The 25,485-nt window shown below is 42.6% G+C and overlaps 1 protein-coding gene across 4 annotated transcripts in view; it reads right to left on the reverse strand.

Moving 5' to 3' along the window:
* The window catches only part of PKHD1 (PKHD1 ciliary IPT domain containing fibrocystin/polyductin), a 278,509-nt gene that overhangs the window by 162,926 nt on the left and 90,098 nt on the right, over positions 1 to 25,485 (reverse strand). For all 4 annotated transcript variants that reach the window (XM_037391751.1, XM_037391752.1, XM_037391750.1 and 1 more), the window contains 2 exons: positions 20,676 to 20,826; positions 7,266 to 7,478 (listed from right to left, as the gene is read on the reverse strand). In XM_037391751.1, the coding sequence (XP_037247648.1) occupies positions 7,266 to 7,478; positions 20,676 to 20,826 (364 nt within the window). The remainder of the gene's footprint in view (positions 1 to 7,265; positions 7,479 to 20,675; positions 20,827 to 25,485) is intronic.

Consider the following 25,485-nt stretch of genomic DNA (forward strand, 5'->3'; position numbering starts at 1 on the left):
AGACTTTTTGCTGCTGCTACTTCAGTTAATAAAACAAATTGTAAAAATAATAATGTGTAAAATTCCTTCAGTTAAAAGGAATAGAAAATCTTTTCCAGAAAGCCTTCTTAGTTAGGATTGCACACAGCTGTGCTGCTGCAGCTCTCTGTAGTCAAATAGCCCTTTAAAGGTCCAGATCCTTAATTAAGGATCTGGAAAACTTCTTTCATGAACTTGGATTGGATAAAGACTTAAAAAAAAAAAAAAAAAGTCACAGCTACCTCAACTCACAGTGACTAGTGCAGTCACTGGCCATAAAATGTAGGGAATCAGATGAGGAAGACTGAGAGCTGCTTCCCTCTATTTTCAGATGTCTTTAAAAAATTCCCCTGAACCATGAGCCCTCAGCCCTCTGGACTTGAGTGTTTCCAGCTTACTTTTGCTCCCTGTTAATTCCAATCCTAGGTATATTGCATAAGTGTTTCTAGCTTGTTTCACAATGAAAGGAATTTGGGTGGGTTTTTTTTCCCTAGTACGCATCTTGGATAGACAGGAATGTCTGTGCCTGAAACTGGAAGATGTCTTTCCACCCCCGTACAGTCCTGCAGGACAAACTGCTGTGTGTGGGCTGCTCCTGGGGAGTTGTAGACAGCTTTCCTGCTACTTCCCACCACAGCCAGTGCAGAAAGCTTTTCATTCACACCTGGAGGTGAAATAGGAGGTCCTTTCTAATTTATAACTGCTCATTATCCCTTAGGACACCCAAAAGTTTATCAGCTTTTTGACTGCTACACAGGCGAGCTGCAGCAGCCTCAGTGCTGGGCACTCAGGACCGTACTGGGTGTTTTAGATGGAATTTGAGCATGGGCTCAAACCATAGCTTGCCTGATGTCCCCAGTGTGTGGAACCAAACCCAGCACAAGGCACAAGCTTTGCACAAGCAATGGGCAGACTGAGACAGGAAATTTGGACCTACTCAGTCCCCTGACGTGGGTCCCTATGTGCAAAGCCATCATATGCCATCTCACTTGTGGCATTATCACGTGCTTGGCTCTGGGCAGACGTCCTTCTTGGAAAGACTCTGATGATGTGTACAACCAGTGCAGGGGACCAGGATGCTGCTCTAGGCTGAGGTTGCCACTGCAACATGAGGACGTGCAACATTTTCTAGTAGTTATTTTCTGGTCGAGCACTGTGAATGTACAAAGATGTAGTCACAGCTCAGCTTTTTAACATCAGCTTTTAACCTGCTCAGTGGCCCATTCATCCAAGGCCCAATGTAGACACAGCTTCAGTAACTCTCTGACTTCTTCCACCTCTCATGTAAATTAGGGGTGGTGCTCCCCCATTATAAGTGGGTTCTGGAGAATGAAAGCCAAGTCTACCGGTAGCTACACATGATTTAATCCAAATTTAAAATTAGGCCAAACCTTCAACACCTTCCACAGAATTAAAATTCCACCAAAAAAATTACTTTTGGAACCATTACACTTTTTTGACTAACGTCACTTTGCAGGTTTAGGGGGTTTGATTTTTATATTGTGAACACATTGCATTTCAGTAGTGTAGAAATGTTGACATGGAACAGGTATAATACTAAAAATAACACCATGAAAGTCCAGATGAAAGGAAAATGATAAAATTAAACACCTTTGCCTTCTCCCAGTGGGGAAAAAAATCATCTAAACAAGAGGACAAAGTGAATAATTTTTGTTTTCTCCAGTAGAAAATATCCTTGAAAGTGACCTAGTCATGTGGAATGGTTCCCTTTTGTGAAACTACAGTTTTAACCAAAAGCATTTCCACCTAAATGTTTTTGAATGGCACCCTCAAGAATGCAAGGAGTATCTTACTGAGGATGGGAAGGGCTCTGTAATTGGGAAGGGGTATGTCAGTGTTATATTCAAAAGTTTAAAAGATGCAACTACTTCATCCCACAGAAGCCTCCACATTTGTAGTAACCCACAGACCTCTCCCTGTCAAGGAACACAAGCCAATACATTAGCTATAGTCTATATATAGTATATTAAATATGTATATACTAGCGCCCACCCCTCAGTCCCATTTTTTCCACGTGTTCCTCATTAAGATCAGCACCAAAATACAGAGCAACTGAGTTAAGTTTGGATCAAAGGTGATAGATGCATTTATGTTGGCAAAATAAGGCAAGCTATGAAAGACACTGCAGCTTTCCCTGAACCCAGCACACTCTGGTTTTTTCCCCTCCATCTGCTAGGTCTTTAAAATCTAATGGTCATCTTATAGTTGTGAATAAGAAAGTGAAGGAACAAGTCATTGTACATTAGTTACTCCATGGGAAGTGCCTAAGTGCAGTTTCTTACCCCCAGTGAACACAAGGGGATTCAAGGCAGCTCAGCCTTCTGTTCAAGAGCCATCTGCTTTAATGCATCATGTTAAAGTCAAGGTCTTGAAAGGAAAAGTGCTGTCACAGAAGGCAAAAATCCTCCTGCAAGCACCACACAGAACAACCAGCATCTAAGGAAAACCAGTCTATGGGAGTAACCCCAGAAAGGGAAGAAGGATCTGAACTCACGGTGTTAACAGGGATGTGCAAATCAGTGGTTTCAGTTAGTACCAAATAACATATTGAATGGATGAACATTTCAGTGAGGTAAAAAAGCACATCTTATCCCTGGTGGATCTCTGCACCCTGTCCTGAATCACGCTGCTGCAGATATTTATTCTTTTTTATCTCTGGGAATCTTTTCTTTTTAATATGTGAGTAAAGTAGAACAAATTCTCTCATGTTGTCTATGATCTCTTAATCTCCAACTCAGCACAGATACATAGCACTGCTTAATGGGGGAAAAGCAAGAAGCATTTGATTAAATGTTTGATGTCTCGAGGAATACACAGGCTCTGTGGAGTGTAGTGCACAGCTCACAAACATTTTGTGTTTCATTATTGATTAAAAGTGATTAAAATTAATAATTGGCTCAGCTGATACAAACTTTTTTTTTGTTTCCTGAGCTAACCCTGAAAATGTATAAGATTGTTTTGGTTGCAGAGAAGCCTGGGATAGAAGTGCAGGACTGCCTCTACAACGTCATCTTCCACAGTAAGCTTCCAGTGCAAGTGCAGGGATATTCTTTGCAGGATTATCCGTGACTTTAGAGGACTGAAACGACCACTGACGCCTCTGTTTTAGTTCTGCTGATTATAAATAGGTACAGTATCAAACCAAAACTCTTTGCACATTATTTTTAATTTACCACACAGCTTTCATCATCTGGACAAAGTGAATGTAGCATGTTATTAAACCTGAAGCATAGCACCTTCCATCTAGTTGGAGAACTATAAGTTATTAGCCAAAACGAGGGAACAGTTCATATGTTCATGCCCCATATCATCACAGTGCTGGCACTGACAAAGTTTCAGCTAAATACACAGCAGAAGTCCTGGTTTTCTTATGGGAACAGGCACAGTCTGTTTTGAGGGGACACGACGGAATAACAAACTCAGGATCACAGGACTGCTAAAAATGGAACAGAATGGAAAAGACCTTTAAAATTTTCCCATTGATGGCAACTAGAGTGTGGGGACCACAGAGTCAGGCTGTCACAAAGGAAGGGTAGGTGTCCTCAGCTACTGATGCAGCATCTCCACGTAGCTGCCTCTGCACCCAGTCCCTGCCCTTCACACAGCATCCACTGGTGTCTCCGGTCCAGTTTCCCTGGGAAGGACAAAGGCACAAGAACAGCCAAGGCCACCATGCTAAACTTCTCTCCTGAAGCTTGTCAGGAGAGTTTCTCAGGGAATAAAGTACGAATGGAGCTGGAGACAGTGATAAATTTCCCTTCTGAACAATCAATAAAATTCTCTCAGCTCCGCTCAGGCCCCTACTGCGGATGCAAGGGCCATAATTACATTGTCAAAAAGCCGAGTCGCCCCGGCTGACTGAAACCCCCTTTAACACTGATGTGTGATTGACAGGCAGTTTATGGGTGGCACGCTCTGACTGGCAGGGGAGTTGGCTAAAGCCAAAGGCAACAGTGAAATTTCCCAGTCTGCTACAACTACCGGAGCAAAGGACTGCCACTCACGAGGGGATTGTGGGAAACCCTTAGTCATATTAACATATCAAAGTGAGGAGCTGACAGCGCTTACTAAACAATCTGAACTCAAGCATGGCTGCAGAACATCCCCCAAATTTCCCGGTCTGAAACAGGAAAGAAACTAAAATGTGCTCAGTCCTGTCTTCACCAAGACAGCTAAGAATTTGGAAGCCTGCTTATTTAATGATTTTGATCTGAGATAACATCTATATGCATGTGTATGTATGCATCTCACAAATGTGTGCTGCTAAGCGTGTCAGTCTCTTTCATGCATTTATAAAAGAAGCTGTCATGCTCAACAATTTGTTCTGTACCACAAGGCAGACTGGTACAAAATTGGAGACAGAACAGTACATTTCTGTTTTATGTAGGCAATATGAACCCAGCAAAAGAACACGCTGCTTTTGGTCTTGCTTTCCAGCGGGCTTCTACTGCTTCATGCTAAATTGCAGATTACTTGGTTTGAATGAACCTTAATTGCAGCCATGCACAGGGTCTGTATGTAGTGCGGAGCTTAAAAGTGACTTCATAGCTTTTTTCTTTAATTTTCTTGAATCAAAGATGGATTTCCTGAATAAGAAATGTGTAAGTATTCTAGAATAAGAATCAAAAAGAAATTGAAAGCAAGAGATGTTTCCACTAATGGGCCGAGCCACCTTTGGCTCCACATATCTCCATCCAGGTAATGCTTGGGTTGCAGACCTCACCTTCCTGGTTTCCTCAGGAATGAAGAATTGCTGGGAGTTATGCCACTGAGTGAAACTTATGAAATATCAGTGAGAAATGCCTTGAGGGTACTGAAATGGACACCTGGGTTTACTTCCCTCTGTCATATTGCCAAAGTGACACTGTAAAACGTACTTCTGCCCTGTTGGTCTCTATAGTTTCATGTGTTGTCCATGAGGATGGAGACAAGTAGCCAGTCATGATACAGGCTCAGAATGGAAAGGGGAAGCAGCACAGGAGGCACAGCTGCAAGGACATGCTACTGGCTTTTCCTAAGTTGCCAGAAAACAAACCAGCATGAAGACAAGGCTCTTGTTATAAAGTCCTGACAATTTAAGGACAAAATCCTGACTTACAGGGGTCAAACCAAGAACGGAAGGATACTTTAAAGTAGTAGGAGAAGACACATAAAGCAAAGCAGCAAAAGCTGCTATCAGGCAAATTCAAATCAGACATTTTAATACTTCTCTTAAAGAAGAAGAAAAAAAAAAAAGAAAGAAAAAAAAACCCATGGATGATTAACCAAATTAATCCCCTGGAACAAGTCTCCACAGAAAATGCTAGCTTCCATTTCCCTTGACGTCCTCAAAGACCAAGCCTTTCTGGAAGGCATGCTTTAATCTAATGTGAGTTACCAAACCCAAGGCTGGGATAAGTGTGTGAAACTCAATGGCCAGTAGCAGACAGTCAGTTCAGCCTAGACAATCTAATGGCCCTTTTTCACAGAGCCTCTCTAGGAAATGGGACAGACACACTCTACCCTTCTGCAAAGCCAGTTTACCAAAATTATTAAATCCATTTGCATGCACTAAATAATTTAGCCTCACTGTGTCTCAACAAAGTGGTCAAGAGCACCTGACACGGCGTTCAGGAGCAGTGCAGCCCATCTCCCTTGCACTGCCAGTAGCACCTTCCCCAGCCTCCGCTGATCTCTTCTGATCGAGAAAAGCATCTGTTCATCAACTCTTCTCCAACAACCCACCTCTCCTGACCTTGCTCAGCTCCTGTGAACTGACAGGATTACCACACAGCGGTACAGCTCACTCCCCGTCTGTGCCCAGCTTGTATCCCTCGGTGTCTGACATAATTTTTGACCAAGAGGCATATGTGTCAGCGATGCTCAGATAGCAGCATTTCCGCCTGTAGGCCGGGAGGGTGTCAGTTCAAGCCCTGCTGGAGGATATGAACACCTACCAATATGAAGGCAGATGCACAAGAACATTAGGGAGAGAGATGAAGCATTCACATACATTTGGGCTCTTTTGTTTTTTTCTCCTCTACGGCATATATTGCCTTTAAAAACAACCCATTAATTAAGAGCTTGTCACACATGCATTGCACTAATATTCTGATTCGTGCCGAATTTGGACCTGAATTCCACATCCAACCTGCTGCACCAAGAAAAGGACATTTTATATCTGTATAAATATAGCCTTCCAAAAAACTCTGTAGCTAAATTCCCCTGTGCCACAACATGTGCAAACCTACAGCCATTTTCTGTCCTTTATGTCCCTTGTCTCTTCCACTTGGTAAGAACATAATGCCCTGGCCCTGTGGGGCTTCCTTTGAGAGAGAGGTCCAGTGGTTAAATCAGAGGACTGGGCATCTAGGACTGAAATTCTTGGCATTGCCACAGGTTTTTCTTCATAGCCCTGGACTTGTCGTTTATGACAACAACCAGTGCTGAGCAGGTGCAGCTGTGTGCACCACCAGGAAAACAGAGAGATACTGGCTGTGCTCCTAATGCTAGAGACAGACCACTGGCATGGGGATGCCAGCACAGCATGGAGAGATGGAGGAGGGGGGGAAAACACACTGCCAGGAGCACTTTGCTGGTGCTCAAAGCATCATCCCCACTCCAGCTGGCACAGGCTACCAACTGCAGCGTGCTTGGCGTTGGCCTCACTCTGCAGCCTACCTGGCAGACTACCCTTTCTTGGGCATCCCAAAAGTCATACACTCTTTGGGGAGGAAACTTCCCAGTTGTTACGGAGAAAGATGACAGAAGGATAACCCGTTCTAGCAGCAGAGCAAACCCACGTGATTCACAACAGAGATCCCAGGTCCAGTGTCCAAGGGATAGAGACTTTCATTTGTGAACAGATGTGCACAAATTCATCTTCTAGGCACCTAAATCCCTGCCAGGGTTTCATATCTACTTGATACCATCTACTTTTAGGGGGTCAGATTTTCAAAATTACTCAGCTCCCCATATGGGAGCTTTTATGGAGATACAGCACTAAGATCTAGTGCATATGATACTGCAGAAATAGGGGTCTGGTGGTGAACACGATATGAAATTCTGGCCTAAATTTCTACAGTTTTTGATTTCTACAAATATTTCATTGCAATTAGAAACCCAAGTTCATGACCAAAGTTGTTTTGTGAGGTTTTTTCCCCCCTCCAAAAACATTTCTTGCTTTGTTTTGTTTTCTTTTATGCATTTGTGCTTTGCTTTTGAAGAAAATTTAAAAATGTACTCACCATGAATGGAAAGGGTCCCATTCCTCACTGCCAGGAACTTGACCCCATATGGAAATAATGATGGAGAATGGAGGCTTCCATAGAGGTAAATGTGCGCTTTGTGACGGAAAGGGGCCTCATGGGATCCCACCAGGAGCTCTCCTCCATCAGATATCAGAATGTAATGAGCATGGAGTTCTACAGGTCCTGGACCAGTGAACAAGAGTTTGCCACCTGAAGACAACAGAAGAGTGATATGCAACCATAGATCTAAAAGCCAGTCATCATCTCACAGTCAAAGGAACTGTAAGAGATGGGTAAAAAAATGGGTTTGCAATAAAATTATGAGATTAAGAGTAAAATATTATTGCATCCTGCAAAATTTCCACCTTGCCCTGTGCTTCTGCCTATGGATTTATCAGATTTTTACAGACCTTATTAACTCAGCCCATTCTTCAATTCTACCACAGGCTGCCGTTCTAGACTTGAGCAAGGCCATTCAGCCTGGGCAGACATCTAAGTCTCTCCAATTCCAGTGCAAGGGAGCTGTGTTTGGAAAATCTCAGTTTCAACCTACTGGCTCTCTAAACATGAAAAAGGGATAGTACTACTTAATTTGCATGTTACTTTTCAGATTACAGGCTACTTGTGACAGGGAGAGAGGAAGTGAGAACATCTTTGGAACATAAGAACTGGCAACTTGTTTAGCTCAGTGGTTGATTTAATCCTGCATACTCTTCCAGGCGCTGTTCAAAACCAGATGCTTCCAAATACAATATAAGAAACTTCTCCCTGTTAGCTGAATGTGAGATGACCTCCCCATCCCATGAAAGCCTCATTTTAATCCTTAATTAGAGGTTAACTTCACCTCAAAGCATAAGGCTTCATCTCCTTGCCAACATTGTCCTTTTACCATCTAAGATTTGTCATTAATATAGATCTGATCCTTCAAATCTTTCTAGTATTTAGTCTCAGTGATTTCTTGAAGCAATGAATTCTGTGGTCTAAGTATATGGTGCATGAAAAAGCATTTCTATCCCCTGATTTTTACTCAGTCTCTTCAGTTCTGTCAAATGTTATCTTTGTTCTTGCCTCGTGTGAGCTGGTGATCCCAGCCTGTCATCTCAGGATGGTTTATGCTTTTATCTCCATTCATATTTTCTTCCCTGTGAAGGACACTGTCCCTACCTTTACAATGTATTTGGACACAGTGGACTCTCAGATATCTAATCATTTCGCATGTGGGATGGCTTCCCGGCTCAAGCCATGCTTCCCAGGAGCTAGCAGGGAACATCTCAAAGCCTGGCAACCTCAGGCCTCTTTACAAAGTGTCTATCATCCTCCCAACATTCCCTTTTATGTAAAGTAGCTAATAACTGTGCCACCTCATACCATGGCCAGCTTTCTACTGGTGTTAGCAGTTTTTAATGGTGACCTCTATACCTACCAAACAGCTGGCTTTCCTTCACCACCAGATACTACCAAACCTTAGCAAGAAGGAGATCAGACCTCTGCTTTAACTTCAGTATTGAGTTGAAAAAGGAAGGAAGAAGTTTTAAGATAAAAATCAGATTTAAAACTACCTTGATCATTGTTCACCTTTGATTTGGTCCTGCTGCTCTCAGTGATAAAGGAGATGCATAGCACTTGCGCCTTTCCCACCTAGTTGCATCCACCCCTGCTGAACACATTCTGTTTATCCTGGTAATTCTTGTTTATTCTTGTGTTGAGGGGCTTTCATTGTTTCTTGATTTCTTAGTCTTATAACAAAGTCTTATAACTTAGCCTTAGTTCTAATTTATTAGGCTTATAACAAAGCTAGTATTTGAATAAGGACTACCCATTAAATATTTTCTTTCCCAATTTCAGTAGATTCCACATAAGTTTTTACAGAATATGCTTAATAGATTAAAGAGATAAATCTTACATTTTCTTGCTTATAACCACTGGGAACCATGGGATTGATCTCACAAACACTAGCTCCCCTATGTGTACATTTTCTCTTTCCCTAGACGTATTTTTCTATACACAAATATATTTCTGTTAAGCTTGCTACATAGCATTTTTATGAATTATACTGAATACACTGTGATAAAACAGCAGAAACTTCAGCTTGTCTCATACAGAACTGCAGAAGAGACCCGATTTCTTCTGAGATACATCTGAGACTTCTGAAAAACAGAAATATTCTTAATACAAAACATGCCAGGCTGAAACGGGAATATTTGAAATGGTATTCATTTGCAGACTGAAGGGACCATTAGCTCATACCGCCTGATGGCCTGTGCACGTCATGCTATTGAAAAACTGGAGGAAGTCAAGTTGCCTGTGTTTGACTGCCACATACCCTCCAGAAAGGCAGACAATCAATTAAACGACTTGGGGACATCACTCTACCGTTTTCTATGATCATCTTTTCCCACAGCAAATTTCTCTTACTCTTCACAATTTCTGCTTTATGTCCAACCATAATTCATCAAGGATGAGCTTTCAGACAGCGGTTCCCTTTGCACCTTCCTGCGTTGCACTGCAGAGAGGTATAGAAAACAGCATTTTCTGTGAAGGTACTTACAGGTAAAATCGAATCTCAGCCCTCATCCAGACTGATTGGTAAGGTTTTCAGGACTCTTCCTGCAAGGAATTGTCTCCAATTCATGGAGTGGTGGATCCTCTTTCACAACCCAGTTCTCATTCTGTAGTTTGAAATCCTGACCTCCTAATTCTTCTGTGCTTTATTGTTCTTGATGCTGCCTATAGAGGCAAAACCAGCTTAGCCCCACACTCTGCCTCTTGCTTTTCATGGTAAAAAACACCCCACTGCCTCCTTTTGCCTCTTCATTGCACTGGGAGATCAGGTGGGCATCCCTGAGCCACACAGACTGTTGATCCTTTTCATGATCATGGCTTTGTCTGACAAAGTCCCTGATTGTGTAATCATTACTTTCATTCCTAATTGCTCCTGGCCCAGCTTTCTTCCCAGCGGTGTAAATCTGCATTTAGTTTGAATGGCGTTCACAAAATGCGATAAGCGACTCTCCATTTACTTTCAAATTATCAATGATGTGCAGTGGCATCCAAGTAGGCATGAGAATGGTTCAATTTACTAACACTTTACTTTCTGAGTTAGTACATTTCATGTCTGATGGCTGCCATGAGATCTTGGCAGGTGATCCTTAGTTAGCCATCACACGATCACATGTTCTACAGAATTAACTTTATCAAACAAACTTGCAATTTTCCTAGAGAGTGAACTAAAGCTTTCTGGCTTTTCTTCCATAAAATTTCTATCCTTTCACTCAGTATATTCCTACAGTTAGTAATTTATGGATTCAATCATCTGTAACGTTCAACTTTATCCGGTTTTCTCATTTGACCTGTGGTTGATATCAGACTAAGCAGCCAATATCTTTTTTCCGTTTACCTGCCTGGACCCTGAGACAAGATCAGAACTTCTACAGTCCTCTGTAATTTCCCATGTACTCTGAAATTAATATTTGTGGGCCACAAAATGCCTTTTCCAGCAGTTTTAAAGCTCTTGAATGAGAATAGACCTGTTGATTTAAGAATGTGCATTCTTGAATGATGTTATTTAACATCTTCATTATATTAACATTCTTTAGTAATAAATGGACCTGCTGGTCCATCTTCCTTTTGTGATATACTAGAACAGAAATACTTATTAAATACATTTGCCTTATAGCAGCAGTGTTAATAATTTCATCCCCACAATCTAGAAATGGAACTGTAAATAACTGCAATTTATTTTATTCCTTTAAAATAAAATTTTATGCATTAAAAAAAAGAGTTCTACCCCAAGGTCTTTATTGACTTCCTATGCTGAAGTATAGTCATTTCTGTTTCCACCTCTCTTCATACAATTTTTAATGAGTATTCTAATTGCTGCCATGCTGTACCACTGAACCAGGAAGGCTGGTAGCCAAAATTGTCCTATCTTTTGATTGCAAAATTGTAGTTATGCTTCACATAACATCCCCAAATTTTTTCCCAAGTTTCAGCCACATTTTGTCCATCCAAAATTTTCAAGCTGTCTACAAGACAGGTTAGAAATACTGAATTCCTCGCACAAAACCTTCTATCCCTTCCCCATGGGATGACACAGATGGGAGAATGTAAGATTCCTCATTCCTTTTCTTTTTGCAGCCATTCCGATGACTTCGAGGCAGCCAGGGGAAAATGCCTGTTTCCCGTAAGAGTCTGGGATTTGCCTCCTCCTGCCTGGCCCACAGAAGGTCTGCTGAAAAACAGTAGCACCTGTTTATTTTTCCTCCCTTCATTAGCAGTGCTGAGACACAACAGAGCACACCACAGAGCTGTGTTTTGCTGCCAGTGGTATAGATATCTGCCTCTCTGGAAAACTAGCAAGGAGTGAAAAGGTGACACCTTGAACTTCACATTGGAGTCCCTCTTCCTGCAAAAACAGGAGTGGCTCAACCAGCAAGAGTTAATGCTTTTGGGATGGGTGTTAATACTTGTTCTGCACTGTCTCTTGTGCACCTTTCTGCACAAGATGGCTTTGGCTGGTCAGGAGTAGCTCACCCTCATACAGCTCCTAAAAATCACTGTTTGCCTCCTTACATACACCTGGTCCTCTATGACCAGTCCTCTATCTCCCTTTTGTTTCCTTTCTTCTTTTTAAAATCCCCTGTTCCCCAGTAATAAGCTAGCTGCATATCAGCTGTCTTGATAGACTTTTCTCTCTGTTGATTCAAAGAATTCCTGTATCTTTTGTGGATTTCTGGGTGTCTGATAAATTTGAATGCTGCTGACTGTTCTGCACCGGGTGCAAGTACGAGCAATAGTCCCAACAAGTTTCAGTAGCAGCAGGCATGCAGGCACTAGCTGTGCGATGCTTGGCCTGCAAGTCTGCCCTTCCTGGGGGAAAACCTACACAAAAGCAAGGTTTCCCCACCCTGGGTGAAGATTTAGATGTGAAGGAGTAATAATAATTGGACTTCAAGGTGGTGGTTATTGCCCGGCTTTTGGTTTTCTCTGTTGCTAGATGCAATGGCAACCCAAGCACACTTGGCAATGGTGCAAAGATTTGCAAGATCAAGATCACCAGAAGGCATCTGCTGTGTGTGACACTTTCACTTTCCCTTAGAAGCAGCAGTCAGACCCAACATATAATCATAGGAAACAGATATATACACTCACGGTCACACCGTAATGCTGTTGTCCCCTGGCTATTTGCAAAGCTGCTGAACCCCTTCCAGAACCAAGGCAAAAGGCAAGCAGTCCTTGGGAGAAGGTAAAGTGGGGGAAAAAAAAGTTCATCTGCTGAAGATAAAAGAAGAGCAGCATCCACAGAAAAGAAAAGAAAGCATTAGCAGGGCTTCATTTAACCATTTACCAGATCTAACTGTAAAGCCAACTCCAGCCAAGCTTACAAACACTTTCATGTCAAAAAATTGCATATTGTCTCTCTAACCCTTAGATCTCTGTATCTCTGTTTTTCATTGGATCAGAATAAATATACAGCTGCTGCTTTACAAGGTTGTCTTCCCCTTTTGTAAAAAGAAAATAAAAGTTATGCTTCCTTCTTTTATTGCACTTGATCTCTTCTCTGAAAGCAGAAGGCAAGAATATTGCTCAACTGAGCCTTTGGCTGTGACCCTCAAATTGTTTGTTATGGCTGCACAGGAAAGCAAAGTCCTACATATGACCTTGAGGGTGATTTTATAAAAATCAATCAACTACTGTTATGATGGCCTCCCCACCAAGCAAAATAAATACAATTAAACCCATAATCACTTCTGTACAGTAATGTGCAAATTCAATGGGTCTCTTTAGGTGGAGTGAGGGAGAGCAGAGAGCAGGGAGAAATATGTTGAGGCTATTTGATACTTTGTGTGAACATCAGAAGCACTATTCTTCTCAATTAACCCAGCGATTAGCCTCCACCTCTGCCCAGAAAAGAAATCTTTCTTTATCTGTCTTTACAAAAGAGAAAGAGAGAGAGAGAGAGGAAAAGAAAGAGGGAAAAACTAGGCAACTCCATCTGTCCCACAGGAGAGGAGAAACAGCCAGACCAAATAATGGGGAGGAGGGGGGAAAGGGAATATTAAGGAAAACAACCTGATAAAAACCTGATAATAAGGTGGAGGTTGTAATCTGCTGTGTGAATAACTGCAGCAACATCATACCACTGGCAGAACTGGTTTTGTGAAAAAAGACATCTGAAGTTCTTGGGAAATAGTGCAGAGCACACACAAAAGAAAAGGATTTGAAAAGCTGATGTAAACGTCACTAAGACAGGTGTCCTGGACTGGCTCATGCAATACCACAGCCCAGGTTTCCAGAACATTTACTATGGAAACAGGCTGCATCATGCACTTCTGAAAAAAAAAGAAAAAAAAAAGAACAAATAATGATGGAGTAGAGGATTGTGAGGACTGACGTTTCTCCTTGCTTCTGTCATGACGATTCACACTTTCATAAATAGCAGCTTATATCCCTTCTCAAAAACCTTGTAAAAAAAAAAATCCTTCTAACCTAGATGTTCTTATAATGCATTAAATAGATATTGATATTTTTTATTTTGGTTGTGATTTAGAGCGCTCTAGCAGTTTCCCAAACCCAGAGGGAAGCAAAGTTCCCATTCCAAAGTGCACCTTTTATGTGGAGGCCTTTTTTAGTATCATCTTTTGAGGCCATACTTTGCATTCACTGTAGATACAAGATAGTTTTTCCTAATGAACAGCTCATTAGGGAGCAAGGATATAAGTGATTATCACCAGATTTAATTCTACTTCTTTATGTAAAGTTGAATGAAGTGTTAGAGCAGGCAAGCTACAAGAAATATGCTGGATAGTCTGAAAAGGTTTTGGGTTTTTTATAATCAATAATAGAAGGTGTTACGAAAGTACCAAAAGAATCGTCTTATACTTCATTATTGTGCTATGCCCCTCAACTAACAGAACACCTCCCCTGCATAGAAGAGGATTTACTGATTGAAAAGTCATCTCCTCAGCTGGACTGCTCCTTCCCATCACCGTGCAGGGAAGATCTGCTCTGCTTGTGCTGTGGGTACACCACGGCCATGTATAATGAATATTCCCACAGCCTCCAGCTTGCTCTTTACTGGTTCCTCTCACTTGGTGTTTCACATGACAAAGCCACAGTATCCCCCCATGAGACAAGCTTAAGCTCAGAAGTTATATTCCTGGCAAGCATCCCGGAGTGGCAAACAGCAGAAGGCAACTGCCAGAGCTGGAATCTCTCTGCTGAAACAACTGATCCTGTACAACAAGGCTGCAGTGTGCTGGCAGCCCACTTATTGCTCACTCTCTGGCTCCAAGGGTGTTCCTGGTGGGGCTTCCAAGCAGGAAGGGGGGAAAAAAACAAAACAAAACAAAACAAAAAAACCAACAAAGGTCCTCCTGTGTACAGGAAGAGGAATACAGAGTTTAAGAGCCTTAAATAAGAATAACCGATTATTTCATCGACTGTCACCTGCACCCTGTTGACATGCTTACTTGACAGTCGGATGAGCCATGAAAGTTGGTTACAGGCTGGACCACTGCCAAGCAAGACACAAAGGAGAAAAGAAGTTTGTTATATTGGCTTCATCCCAAAGGCTGCCTGAACCAAGAATCCAAAACTCATTCTCCACCTCCCTGGGTATGTACCTCCACATTCATAATACACGGGTACAGATCCCAAACTAGCTGTGAATTCCCATGCCTGTGTATTTCCACCAGAACATCACTAACATGCTAAAAAATTAAGCCTGTATTCTAACGTTTGGCTGGACAGAGGCCTTAATCTGTCCCTGGGCGAGGAGACGGCAGCTGCTTGTGTACTTTCAGACAGGAATTGTCTCCCAAGCTCAACAAGCCTGTGTTTTCTGGCTTGCTGCACTCACCGCCATCTGCTCAGATGGCACATGCTCCCTTTTAAGCCAGTTGGGCTCTTCCCTTAGAGTACAGGAGACAGGCAAAGGCAATTCAGATCGGCAGCCCAGAAAATGCTGCCATAGGTATATATCCTTCAAAGAAGTCGTTCTACTTCTTCAGCTCTTAGGTACTCGTCCGAGATACTTATCTTTGATGCATTTGCAAGAGGAGAGCTAACCTGGTGGGGAAGAGGTGTGGACACTGCTAGATGGCTTCCAACATGTATGACATCATCTAGAACCTAATGAAGGAAAATTCCAGATGAGCCTTGTATAGTCATCAAGGTGAACACCACACGTAGAGGTGTGATGGAAAAATAACCTTGAGCTATTATTTCAAGTCCCCACGTGACAGACGTGCATTAAATGTTTCTCCCTCAGCAAGGGATGGATGCACTGGGGAAGAGACAGGACCACTGTTTTGAGCGCAGGAATATGCTTCTGCTCACCTACAGTCTGTCTGGGTGACTATTAGACCAGACTGTTTCTATTTGCTATACCTCTCCACCCACGGTTATCTCATTTCAAGCTGATTTCTGCCATTTGAATTTAAAGGTTTATCTCCTCGTGTCCAGCACGGCGGGTTGGACCTTGGTCTTAGCGACAGCCTGTTCCTACAGCAAAGCTATAGCAGTGCACGGTCTGTCAAGCCGCCAGAGGAGGATACCTCAAAACTGAAGAAACTTATTACACAGCATGCTTCCTCTGTAGTTCAGGGCTCATGATACAGACTCATGCCTTTGAAAGTATTTATTTGTAGTTTAAAAACTTAGGAAGACCTGGACCTCAGTTCCCAGCCTCCATAGGTCACAATGGCTGTATTTCTGTACCACATGAAAGCATGTGAGGACAGGTCTACTAACAGTGCTACTGATTAGGCCTGATTAGCATCTAGGACAGGTAGAGACCAACTCAGCAGATCTTCCCATCCCATGATTAGAGGCAGTACCTGCTTCCCCGAAAGGTGCACATCCCCTCCTTCCATGCTGGTGAGTGGAGGAAGAGGATGGTGCTGCCTCGGGATTCAGCCCCATCTCTGCCAAAGCGATGTGCAGTTGCTTGGCCAGGATTACCTTCCGCCCATCTGCTCACCCTACAACACTCCACAGGAGTTTCAAGAGCTACTGAAGTTGCAGAAAATCAATTTCATTGGCAAGCAAGAGCCCTGGGAGTCTAATGTACATGCCCATCTGAAACATGATGGGAAAGGGAAATCTGCAGCCCCTACCCACGAGCCAGGGTTTAGAGCTGTGGAAAGAACTGAAAAAAAAAACCCACCAAATTGCTACAGATTCAGTGCCTTAAAACCCTTCTTCCAGGAATGTCCAGCTCTGCAAGTTGCACTCTACAGAATAACACTGAATTCCTGCAAAAAAATATACTAACAAATTAAAGAACTGATATCTCTTTTTTCTTTTTTCTTTTTTTTTTTTCACCCCCGTGAAAACAGTCAGGACTTTAAGGCTCTGAGACTGTAATTATTGCAGACTTGGTACACCTCACTGTAACAATGCAGGAAAATACCACACAGCACAGGGAGAAATAGGGCTGACTTTTCTTCCTTTTAAATCTCAATTAAAAAATACATTGGATGAAATTTCCCATTAGCTGGTACTATTTGTACATCCTATGTTCTTTCTTTAATTAAAAAACATGCTTATTGCAATACTGCCAGAATCGCTTTTACGGTATTTTAATTGTAATGTCTCTGCCTGATTAAAAAAAGAAAATATGAACTAGAAACTGCCTGCAAAAAGTATCACAATGCACATCCCAAATGGGATGAGCAAAATGGCACAGAAAACACCGCAACACAAGTAGTTTCCAACTGTGCCTACTGACAAGGGATTTCTAAATGGGTTTTATGGTTGATGCCATAGACAGGAAAACAGGGAAAAGCTTTCTCCTTCTTTCAGCAAACTCAAAGGCAGTCTTTATCAGCAGTGACTGAAGCACTGGTTAGTTGACAACTACTTATGCAGGTGTACCAGCAAATATTTGATGCTTTTTGCTAATAGCACCAAAGCCTTGGAAAAAGTCAAGCCAAATTAGTATCTGCATTTCTCTGCTCCCCAGCTCTATGCACAGGACCCATTCTAGCCAGAGTCTGATCTAAGCATGAATTACAAGAAATGCAAAATACTGACGGATAAGCATTGCTTCAAAAAAAAGAATAATTGGCACTGTCCTGAGTATCTCTGGGGCTTGTCAGTTCTCTACTTTTTTTCTGGAATCTCATAGTTTGGAAAAAAAACCCAAACCTCAGATTAGCTGGAGTATTCTGGAAACTGAATGCACAGGTTTTAGAGGCAGAAACTGTGGGTGAGGTGAGTCAGACCTTTCTGAAAACCTCAGCCTGGAGCCTGACCATGGAAGAGGGAACTGGCACGCTGGTTTTAGCAGGACAGCTAAGATACAGCAAAGATACAAATGTTAGGGGGACAGGAAGGGCTGTGACAAGTGATATTGAGGCTTTTATAGAATAGGGGCCAAAGGAATCTTCTCCCTTATGCCTCCAATGATGGCCATCTCCAAATTGCCATTAGAAAAGCAACAGGGTATACTGGCTGCATCACCCCAAAATTCATCCCCAAGGTACTCCTGAAAGGTCAGGCAGCTTTTTTGGCCTCCAGAGCTCCCTAGAGCACTATAAATTCAGACAAAGACAATAACATATGTCTGAGGTATCAACCCATCAAACACAAAGGAGTTACTCCACTGTAAGCTCTGCGCAAAGGAAATTTCCATCTGTCCTGGGTTACCATAAATATTTCCATACTTGTGATGTTGGGATTATGAAAATAACTGCAATATGCTGAATATACAGTTATCTACAATCTGTCTATCTTGTATCTCTTCTCCAATCAGTATTGTCTGAGCAGTTTCACAGTCTGGCTACTAAACTTTCCACTGCCGATAACCACGTGTTCATGCTTCGTTTGTGGAGGAGGAGGTAGAAACTGCTGAGCCCCCATGGCAGGGAGCAGGATTCAGTTGCCTAATGCTGTTTCTCTACTGCTTTGGTCTCCAGATCTTCTGCTCAGACAACCTGGTCACTACCAGAACCACTATATGTATTTTGCTGTATATTAAGACAGCCAAAGCAGGGTCACTTTAAGGCTGCATATAAAGGTGACACCCTTCTTATAATACTCTTTAAACAATTTCTGCAATGTTCAAAGCATCATAAGGAGACAACATAGAGGCAGTATTCAAAATCCTCATGGTGTCCTAAAAAAGGGGAATCCAAGAAATGGCCCATAAACATGTGTTGGGTTTGCTGGATACAGCACCAGAAAACGGGCAGTACAGCATCTTTACACAGGCATGAATCCAGTAGCATTCCAGCTTTTTTTCTTCTGTAAAGTGCATTATATTCTCAGCTTGTGAGTGCACAGACAGCCTGATACCGAGTCGTGAAAGCCAAAGGGAGCAAAACTACAATTTAATCCCGTTCTCCAGCTCCAACTAAGAAAACCACTCCAGCTAGACTAGGAAGGGGGTGCTTCAGTTGAAGCTCGTATCTACACCTGCCTGCAGGTTAGGGGCTTATTGTCATGCCCACCTTGCAGCTGGGGAAAGTTGTCAATAATCTGACCTGCTCACAGACTAGGTAGTTGCTACTTTAAGTGGCTCACCTGACCATGATTCGTCTTACAACGGGTATCTGTAACGCCTAAGATGAACAAGTCTTTGGTGGTGTGTGTTTCTCTCTATCAGTACCGGAGCCTAACCAACTTCCCTGAGCTGGACAACTTAAAGATAAGGTTAGAAAAGATAAATCTCAGTCTCATATCAGAGTAGACCCCAGCATGTCTTGACTCCACATCTAACCAAGACTAAACAGCTAGCAGCACCCATGCAAGTGGGGGTGGATGCAACAAAGAAACTTCAGCAAAGATGAAGCTCGGGTAAACAACTACCTTGCAGGCTTCTGTTTCTAAAACGTTTGATTCCTGTGTTTGGCATGTAGCAATGCAGACAATAACAGCATCTAGAATATTTTAATGCTGCTTTCCTAACTTAATCTACATTATAAACCAAGCTTCTTGGAACACATGATAAAGGGGAGAAATGATTTGAATGTCAGATGAGGCAAAGCCATAAAGATACCATTCCAGACTTCATTAAATTCAATCAGACCTCCGTTTGCTTCGTGAGTGCTGACTCATAGATCAAATGTGCCTTTGAGTGGGCGCAAAGTTCAAAGGGTTTCTGCTGCAAGATTGTGCCTCAGTTCTTCACAGAGACTGATCCCTGAAATCCTCATCCAGATTTGCAGCCAAAAGTCTCAGAAATCTGGGGTACTGACCTGTCTCCTCTACTGTATGCTGTAATCACAATGAGGTTAAGAAGAATCTCATATCATATAGATTTAGGATTTTCACTGGGGAAGAGAGGGAAAAAAGTTGTACTGAAACATTTCACTTTGGTTTTTAATCTCAGTTCTAACTTAATTTTGATTGTTTTGTGGGGGTTTTTAACAGGAATGATGCCTGCTGTAATAAGTCTTGAAAACCTCTGAACCTAGATAGAGCAAGTTTAATATTTTTTGGAAATATTCTCACAATAGGGATAAACTTGCAAAGATTTTTCTTTATAGAATGAGTGAAGTTAGATTGAAATATAATTGTCAAAGCACGTTTTTCATCATCATCTCAATGAAAAACTAATATCCTTAACATCCCTTTAATATAAAAAAATCATTTTTACAAGCAAAGATGATCCAGGTCCTTAAGCATATAAAGAGTCCTTTTCCCAGTTTTTGAGCTCCATTTCAGCAGGGGCTTACACATAGGCTTACCTTTGAGCAAGTAATTTCACCAGAACAAGTAATTCACTTAATGCAAGCATGTGCACAACAGTTTTCACAACTAAGGCCTAATTTCCAGGGAGTAATATTTCTGGCACTGAATTACAAGTAATTTTAATTCCTACTTTGACAAGCCACAAAGATATACTGACACACTGAATCTACCCCAGGGTACGTGAACCCTGAAAACCCAGTGTTTCCCCCCATAATTGTGCACAGTTATTTACTCTCCACCAGTCATGCTCCAGGATCTTGGATTATTTATTACATTGGGTAGCTGTGGCCTGTAATTCTGTAACATCATTAATTTTGTAAATGCTTCTGCAACACGTTTGCCTCAAAGATGCCAAACAAAACAGAGTTGATTATTGTTATCGGCACTGCCATTATCACTGAACGCCACTCAGGACAGCAGCACTGGCAGTAGCTGGGGGAAAGAGAAAGGGAAAAAAAAAAAAAAAGACTTCCTACTCGTACTGTCATTATGTCTCAAACAGCATAAACGATGCTTTCTGCATACATAATAATTAAATCCTTCCCCTGTCCCCCACCATCATCCTGTTGTATCTACTGAGAGCAGATTCAGCCTGCCTGACCAGGGGTCTCCTGCGATGCTGGAGCTGGGGAAGGGAAGGAGAGATCACAGCCATGAAAAACTCCAGCCCTGGAGGAAGAAGAGCACTGAATCCCCCCTCCTGCAAACCTTTAAGATGCAGCAGGTTGAGCCTGGTGGTGGTGGTCCCCAGCAGCAGCGTCCGGCCGCCTTCTATCGTGACGTTATCGCCATCTCGCGGCTGGTGGCCAGCAGGCCAGCTGGAGTCTTCATCCCACCGGCCGCAAAACTGGAGGGCAAGCTGAAAAGAAAACAAGACCCAGAGAAGTTCAAAGCTCACCCCTCCCCACCCTTCAGGAAGCCAGCTGGCCGAGAGCACAGCGGAGACGCCTGTGCCACACCAGCTGCTTTCCCGGGGGGACACCGCGTGGAGCCAAGGGATGGAGGAGCGTTGGGGCTGGAGAGGTCCCCGGCCTTCGGAAACACCTCCCGCAACTTGGGGGTTGCCCCCCTTGTCTCATTCTGGTCTGGGTCACCAGGGGGTTGCTGCAGGGCTGGCTGTGGAAAGTCCGCGGGTTTCCCAGTGTGTGTCTCTCTCTGCCTCCCGAGAGGCAGAACTGCATGTTAATTCCTGGCAATGTTGTAAAAACAGCCTAAAGAGTTTAGAATTAAAACATCCCGCTCGATGGGAAATGTTTTGCTTTACAGGCTTTTACAAAGGCTTTCCTGCCACTCATCTGCATCTAGAGACACATTCCTCTTTTCAAATACCTTTTTGTCTTTCTCAGCTTACCCAGTATTATTATTGCCTCTCCTTCAATGGCTTGCATTGCCAGTTCCAAATAAAGCACTAGTTCCCGACTCGTGACAATGTCAGAATGTCACCTACTTGTTTCCAGTCATGGTGTCTCCTTACCTCTAAACTTTAATCATGAACTTTGCAGTGAAGGTGTGACCGATTTCTTCAGGAAAGTGTGCATGTTTTTGCATGGATGTGTGTACAAGTGTGGACATATGCATTGATAACATATTCTTTTGGACTCACATGTGAACTAGCAAGAACAGCCTCAACTGATTGGGGGAGGGGGGGGGGCGTGGAACAGACATGGAAATATTTGTGGTCCTCACTGGATTGTGCTAATCCAAAACAGCAGTGGAAAGAATAACCTCAATACAAAAGCAAAATAAAGTTATTCCATTTTCAATCAAAGCACATCACGTGCATTAAAGCTTTTGCTCTGGAGCTGCGGTTTAGGTGAATCAATACTGGTGGTACAATAGTTATTCTTTCAACTGTGCATTTGTCAATTCTAGCTTTACGTGCTCGATATTTTATACAATATTCCCCATAGCAGCTATGATTATATGTCACCAACTATTATATGGTGACTACTGTCCTGATTGTTTACAGCAAGGAATGGGTGCTGGCTCCCAGGTTAAATGATACAACTGGTTTACATCCATCCCATCTGTAGGGTATGGATGCTGGTAAGTTCTACCCTCTGACCTATTCTACGATTTCCGTACAAAGGGAATTACTTGGTTCAATTTAGACTGAAGCCTGGGAGTGCATTAACACACATGCAGTGAAAACATCTGGGAAGCAAAACCTCCAGCGTCAGAGGGAGTGAACCTCTTCATCATTATAGAAGTACAAATAAGCCTTCACGTCTGTACACAACTGTTACAGAGGGTACAATTTCTCCATGGTTGCTAAGTGTAATAGGACAAGTTTCATCTTCATTACTTGCAAACATCTATCTATATATTTCAGAGATTTAGGACAAAATTCCAGCTGAAAGGATAGATATGTTTAGTCACTGTCTTTCCAGAGAGGCTGTGAATTGCTCTTCACTGACAGTGCTTTGAAGCAGATGATACACAATATACAAGGGTATACAATAGATCCACTGAAAAAGTAGATAATTAAACTTGGTTTTGTCTCAAAACAAGGGACAGAGGAGGGTACAGCTCATGGAAAGACCCATATTTACCACACTGCTTACCAAGCCAACTGCAGCACAAACTGCATATTCCATTACAAATTCCATAAATTCTTGTCTGGCACAAACTCAACCAATGCTACTAGCAAAACACTTCATCATGTAGTTGCAAAATTGTGGGATCCATCAGAACATTGGGGGTTTTTTTGAGAAGGCTTGCTAAACAGTATAAAGTCACTCTGATGTCACTCTAACCCTCTGAAGTCACTTAGAAGCCTCCAGTAGCTCTAATGGGAAAGCAAAGGCATAAGGAATATACCAGGTTGTTCTTGCTAGCACCAAAAACTTAGTCAGCTGTTGATAGAAGTTTTGCAAGAGTTAATAAGAATAAACTCCTTTTCTGAATTTGAATATTTTTTTTTAAAGACAATCCCTCTTTCTGACTAGAAAATACACTAGTTCTTCATTTAAGGTTCTCTATATAACATGAGTGTTTAAGCTATTCTTGCTAGGTTTCTGCTGTCAACCCTTAGAACACTCCACACCATTCAGTGTTATACCCTCTGGCATAAAAGCTAGTAGCTGATACCCACCACTGTAATAAGGCAAAAAATGGTTGGAACCATCTGGGAAACTAAGAACAATTAACCATCTTAAGAACGTCACTCAGAAAAAATACAAACAGGCTGAAACCAAGTGTTATTCAGGTAATACGTTTATCCACAGTAAGAGGCAACCCCTGCACCATCAACCTAAACAAAGGCAGACAGATTTTATTGCTCAAAAGAAAGTTTACTACCCAAGAATGATTACACAGAGGCAGAAATTAGTTGGCCAAGGTCATAAAAATCTCTGTTGTTCCATCCAGTCAGTACCTAAAGGTTGCCAGTGACAAGATGCCTGGCTTAGTCTGCTGCCATGTGCGTCACTTGCACGTGTGTCTTTCAAGTGATTTTGGATTATTTAATTATTTTTTTAAAAATAAAAGTGAACAGATGAACATCAACTAATAACACAGGACGAAGAGACGTTTATAATCTCTTGTATCATCCGAGCATTGTCATGAAGAGAATAAATCTAAAGAATCTTTCTGAGGAGAGAAAGGGGGTTTGCTAAAGGAAAGTACTTTAAATTACCATGGCACTGAAGAATGTACGGGGGGGGTTAGAGGGAAAGCAACTCTGTAGAAATTGAGGAAAGGCTTTGAACTGATGAAGGGAAATGAGACCACAGAAGATTTTATTTGGTTATCCTTCTCTTGCTGTCCTACACCCTTCCCTAAGATGAAAGAGCCGCTCCTTAAGACCTTTGAAAGAAGAAGGTATCGCCTAGTGCAAGGCTAATGAAATAGCCAGCTGCCCTGAATCACAAGCACAGTTTGCCTGGACCTTGTGAATCTCATATGATTACCCTCTTCATGTTTTCTGGGAGAAAAGCCCAATGCAATCTCCAACTGTAATGGACTTTTAAAGTTCCTTTGCTGAATGCCGGTGGCAATGTCCAGTCCCTATTAAGCAGCCTATGGCAAAATGCAGCTGAGCTCATCCCCCTCACTATTTTTTCATAGAAGCAAAACTCTTTCCTTTTCCATTTTTCCCCCGGCTTGGCACCCAGCATTTGACCGACAGTGTTTAATTTAAACACTTACTCAGTAAGACTGAAGAGCAGCAGCAGCTGCAAGCGCCAGGGTCATGGCTGGGTGCCTATCCCATGCTCGCTTGTTGAATGAGCCAGGAGGAACCCACAGAGCCAAGGAAAGCTGCACATCAGAGGCTAGCAGTGAGTGTTTTCCTCCTGTGCTTTTTCCAGCTTCAGCACGGGGTACAGCAAATGGCAGGGAGCTTGAAAGTCAGGATGGGGGAAAGAGAAGCTGGCATAAAACAAGGCCTGAACGGTGAAACTGGAGCTGGCTGGCTGCAGCTGCTGCAGTCAAGTGGTAGCTTCACACTCCGGCTCCAACGTACACCAGATAGTTGGGGAGACGATTTGGAAAGAACAGAGCTTATGAGACCGTAACATCTCTGCATCCATCTGTGTCACTGTCAGCGCTCACACTTGAACATGGCCAACTTCAACTGGGTTTAACAGGAGGAGCGAGACCATAGAAATGCAAAGTTCGTGAAAATCAGTGGCTAGATTGAGGCAAGAGACTTTTCTGGTGTTTTCCCCAAGAACACAAATATAGCATGAACTGAACACTTCAAATGGCCACCCAAACTTTTGCAGGATGTGCCCTTACACCAACACCCACAGAAAACCCACCCTGGCAACATTGTGCACTTTGAATTGAGTACAGCAGATAACCCTAACTCAGTGGGGAACCAAACCCTCAAAATACGGGCAGAAACTCCAGGTGGGTGGGAAATCACAAGCGCTGGGAACCTCTAAGGAGCCCATTGCTCTTCCTGGGATAGCACAGTGCATGAGTACCAGGGACGGGATCCAACATGAACATTCAATGAGCAGTGTCCTGCAATATATCCCCAGGCCTGATATCCACCTGGTGTGTGTCATGCAGAACTCACTTCAAGCCTGCACCTTATGTACCAAGTTATATACCTCTTGTTATAACACAGGTTAATTTGAGGGGGGGTAGCAACTCCTTCCCCATTATAGAGCTCCAGAACAATGAATGAATTATGTAAAGGTAAAATGATGTTTTAAGAGCATATGATACAAGATGTACTCCTTGTCATTCAGCACATTGTCTCCTTCCTCCCTTCTGCACCTTCTTTTTCCATTTTCAGGCAGATTTCTTTCCATTTTATGTTTTTAGCTGCTGCTGTTGTCAGCCAGCCTGGGGTTGCCTTTATGTCAGCCTCTGGGGACACGATCTCCCAGTACCAGTTTCTCAGCTCGTGCCTATGACTGCCAGGGCTCAGAAACAGCAGCAGCAACTGCAACAAATGAATAAATAACAGTGATATACTGGCATCCCCACACAGACTGGCAAACAAGTCACAAAGGGAAGGGATTGTAAGTGACCACTCTTTCAATGTTTCATCTAAATTTTTGTG

Source organism: Falco rusticolus, chromosome 6 (genome assembly GCF_015220075.1).
Source record: "Falco rusticolus isolate bFalRus1 chromosome 6, bFalRus1.pri, whole genome shotgun sequence".
Classification (NCBI taxonomy): Eukaryota; Metazoa; Chordata; class Aves; order Falconiformes; family Falconidae; genus Falco; species Falco rusticolus.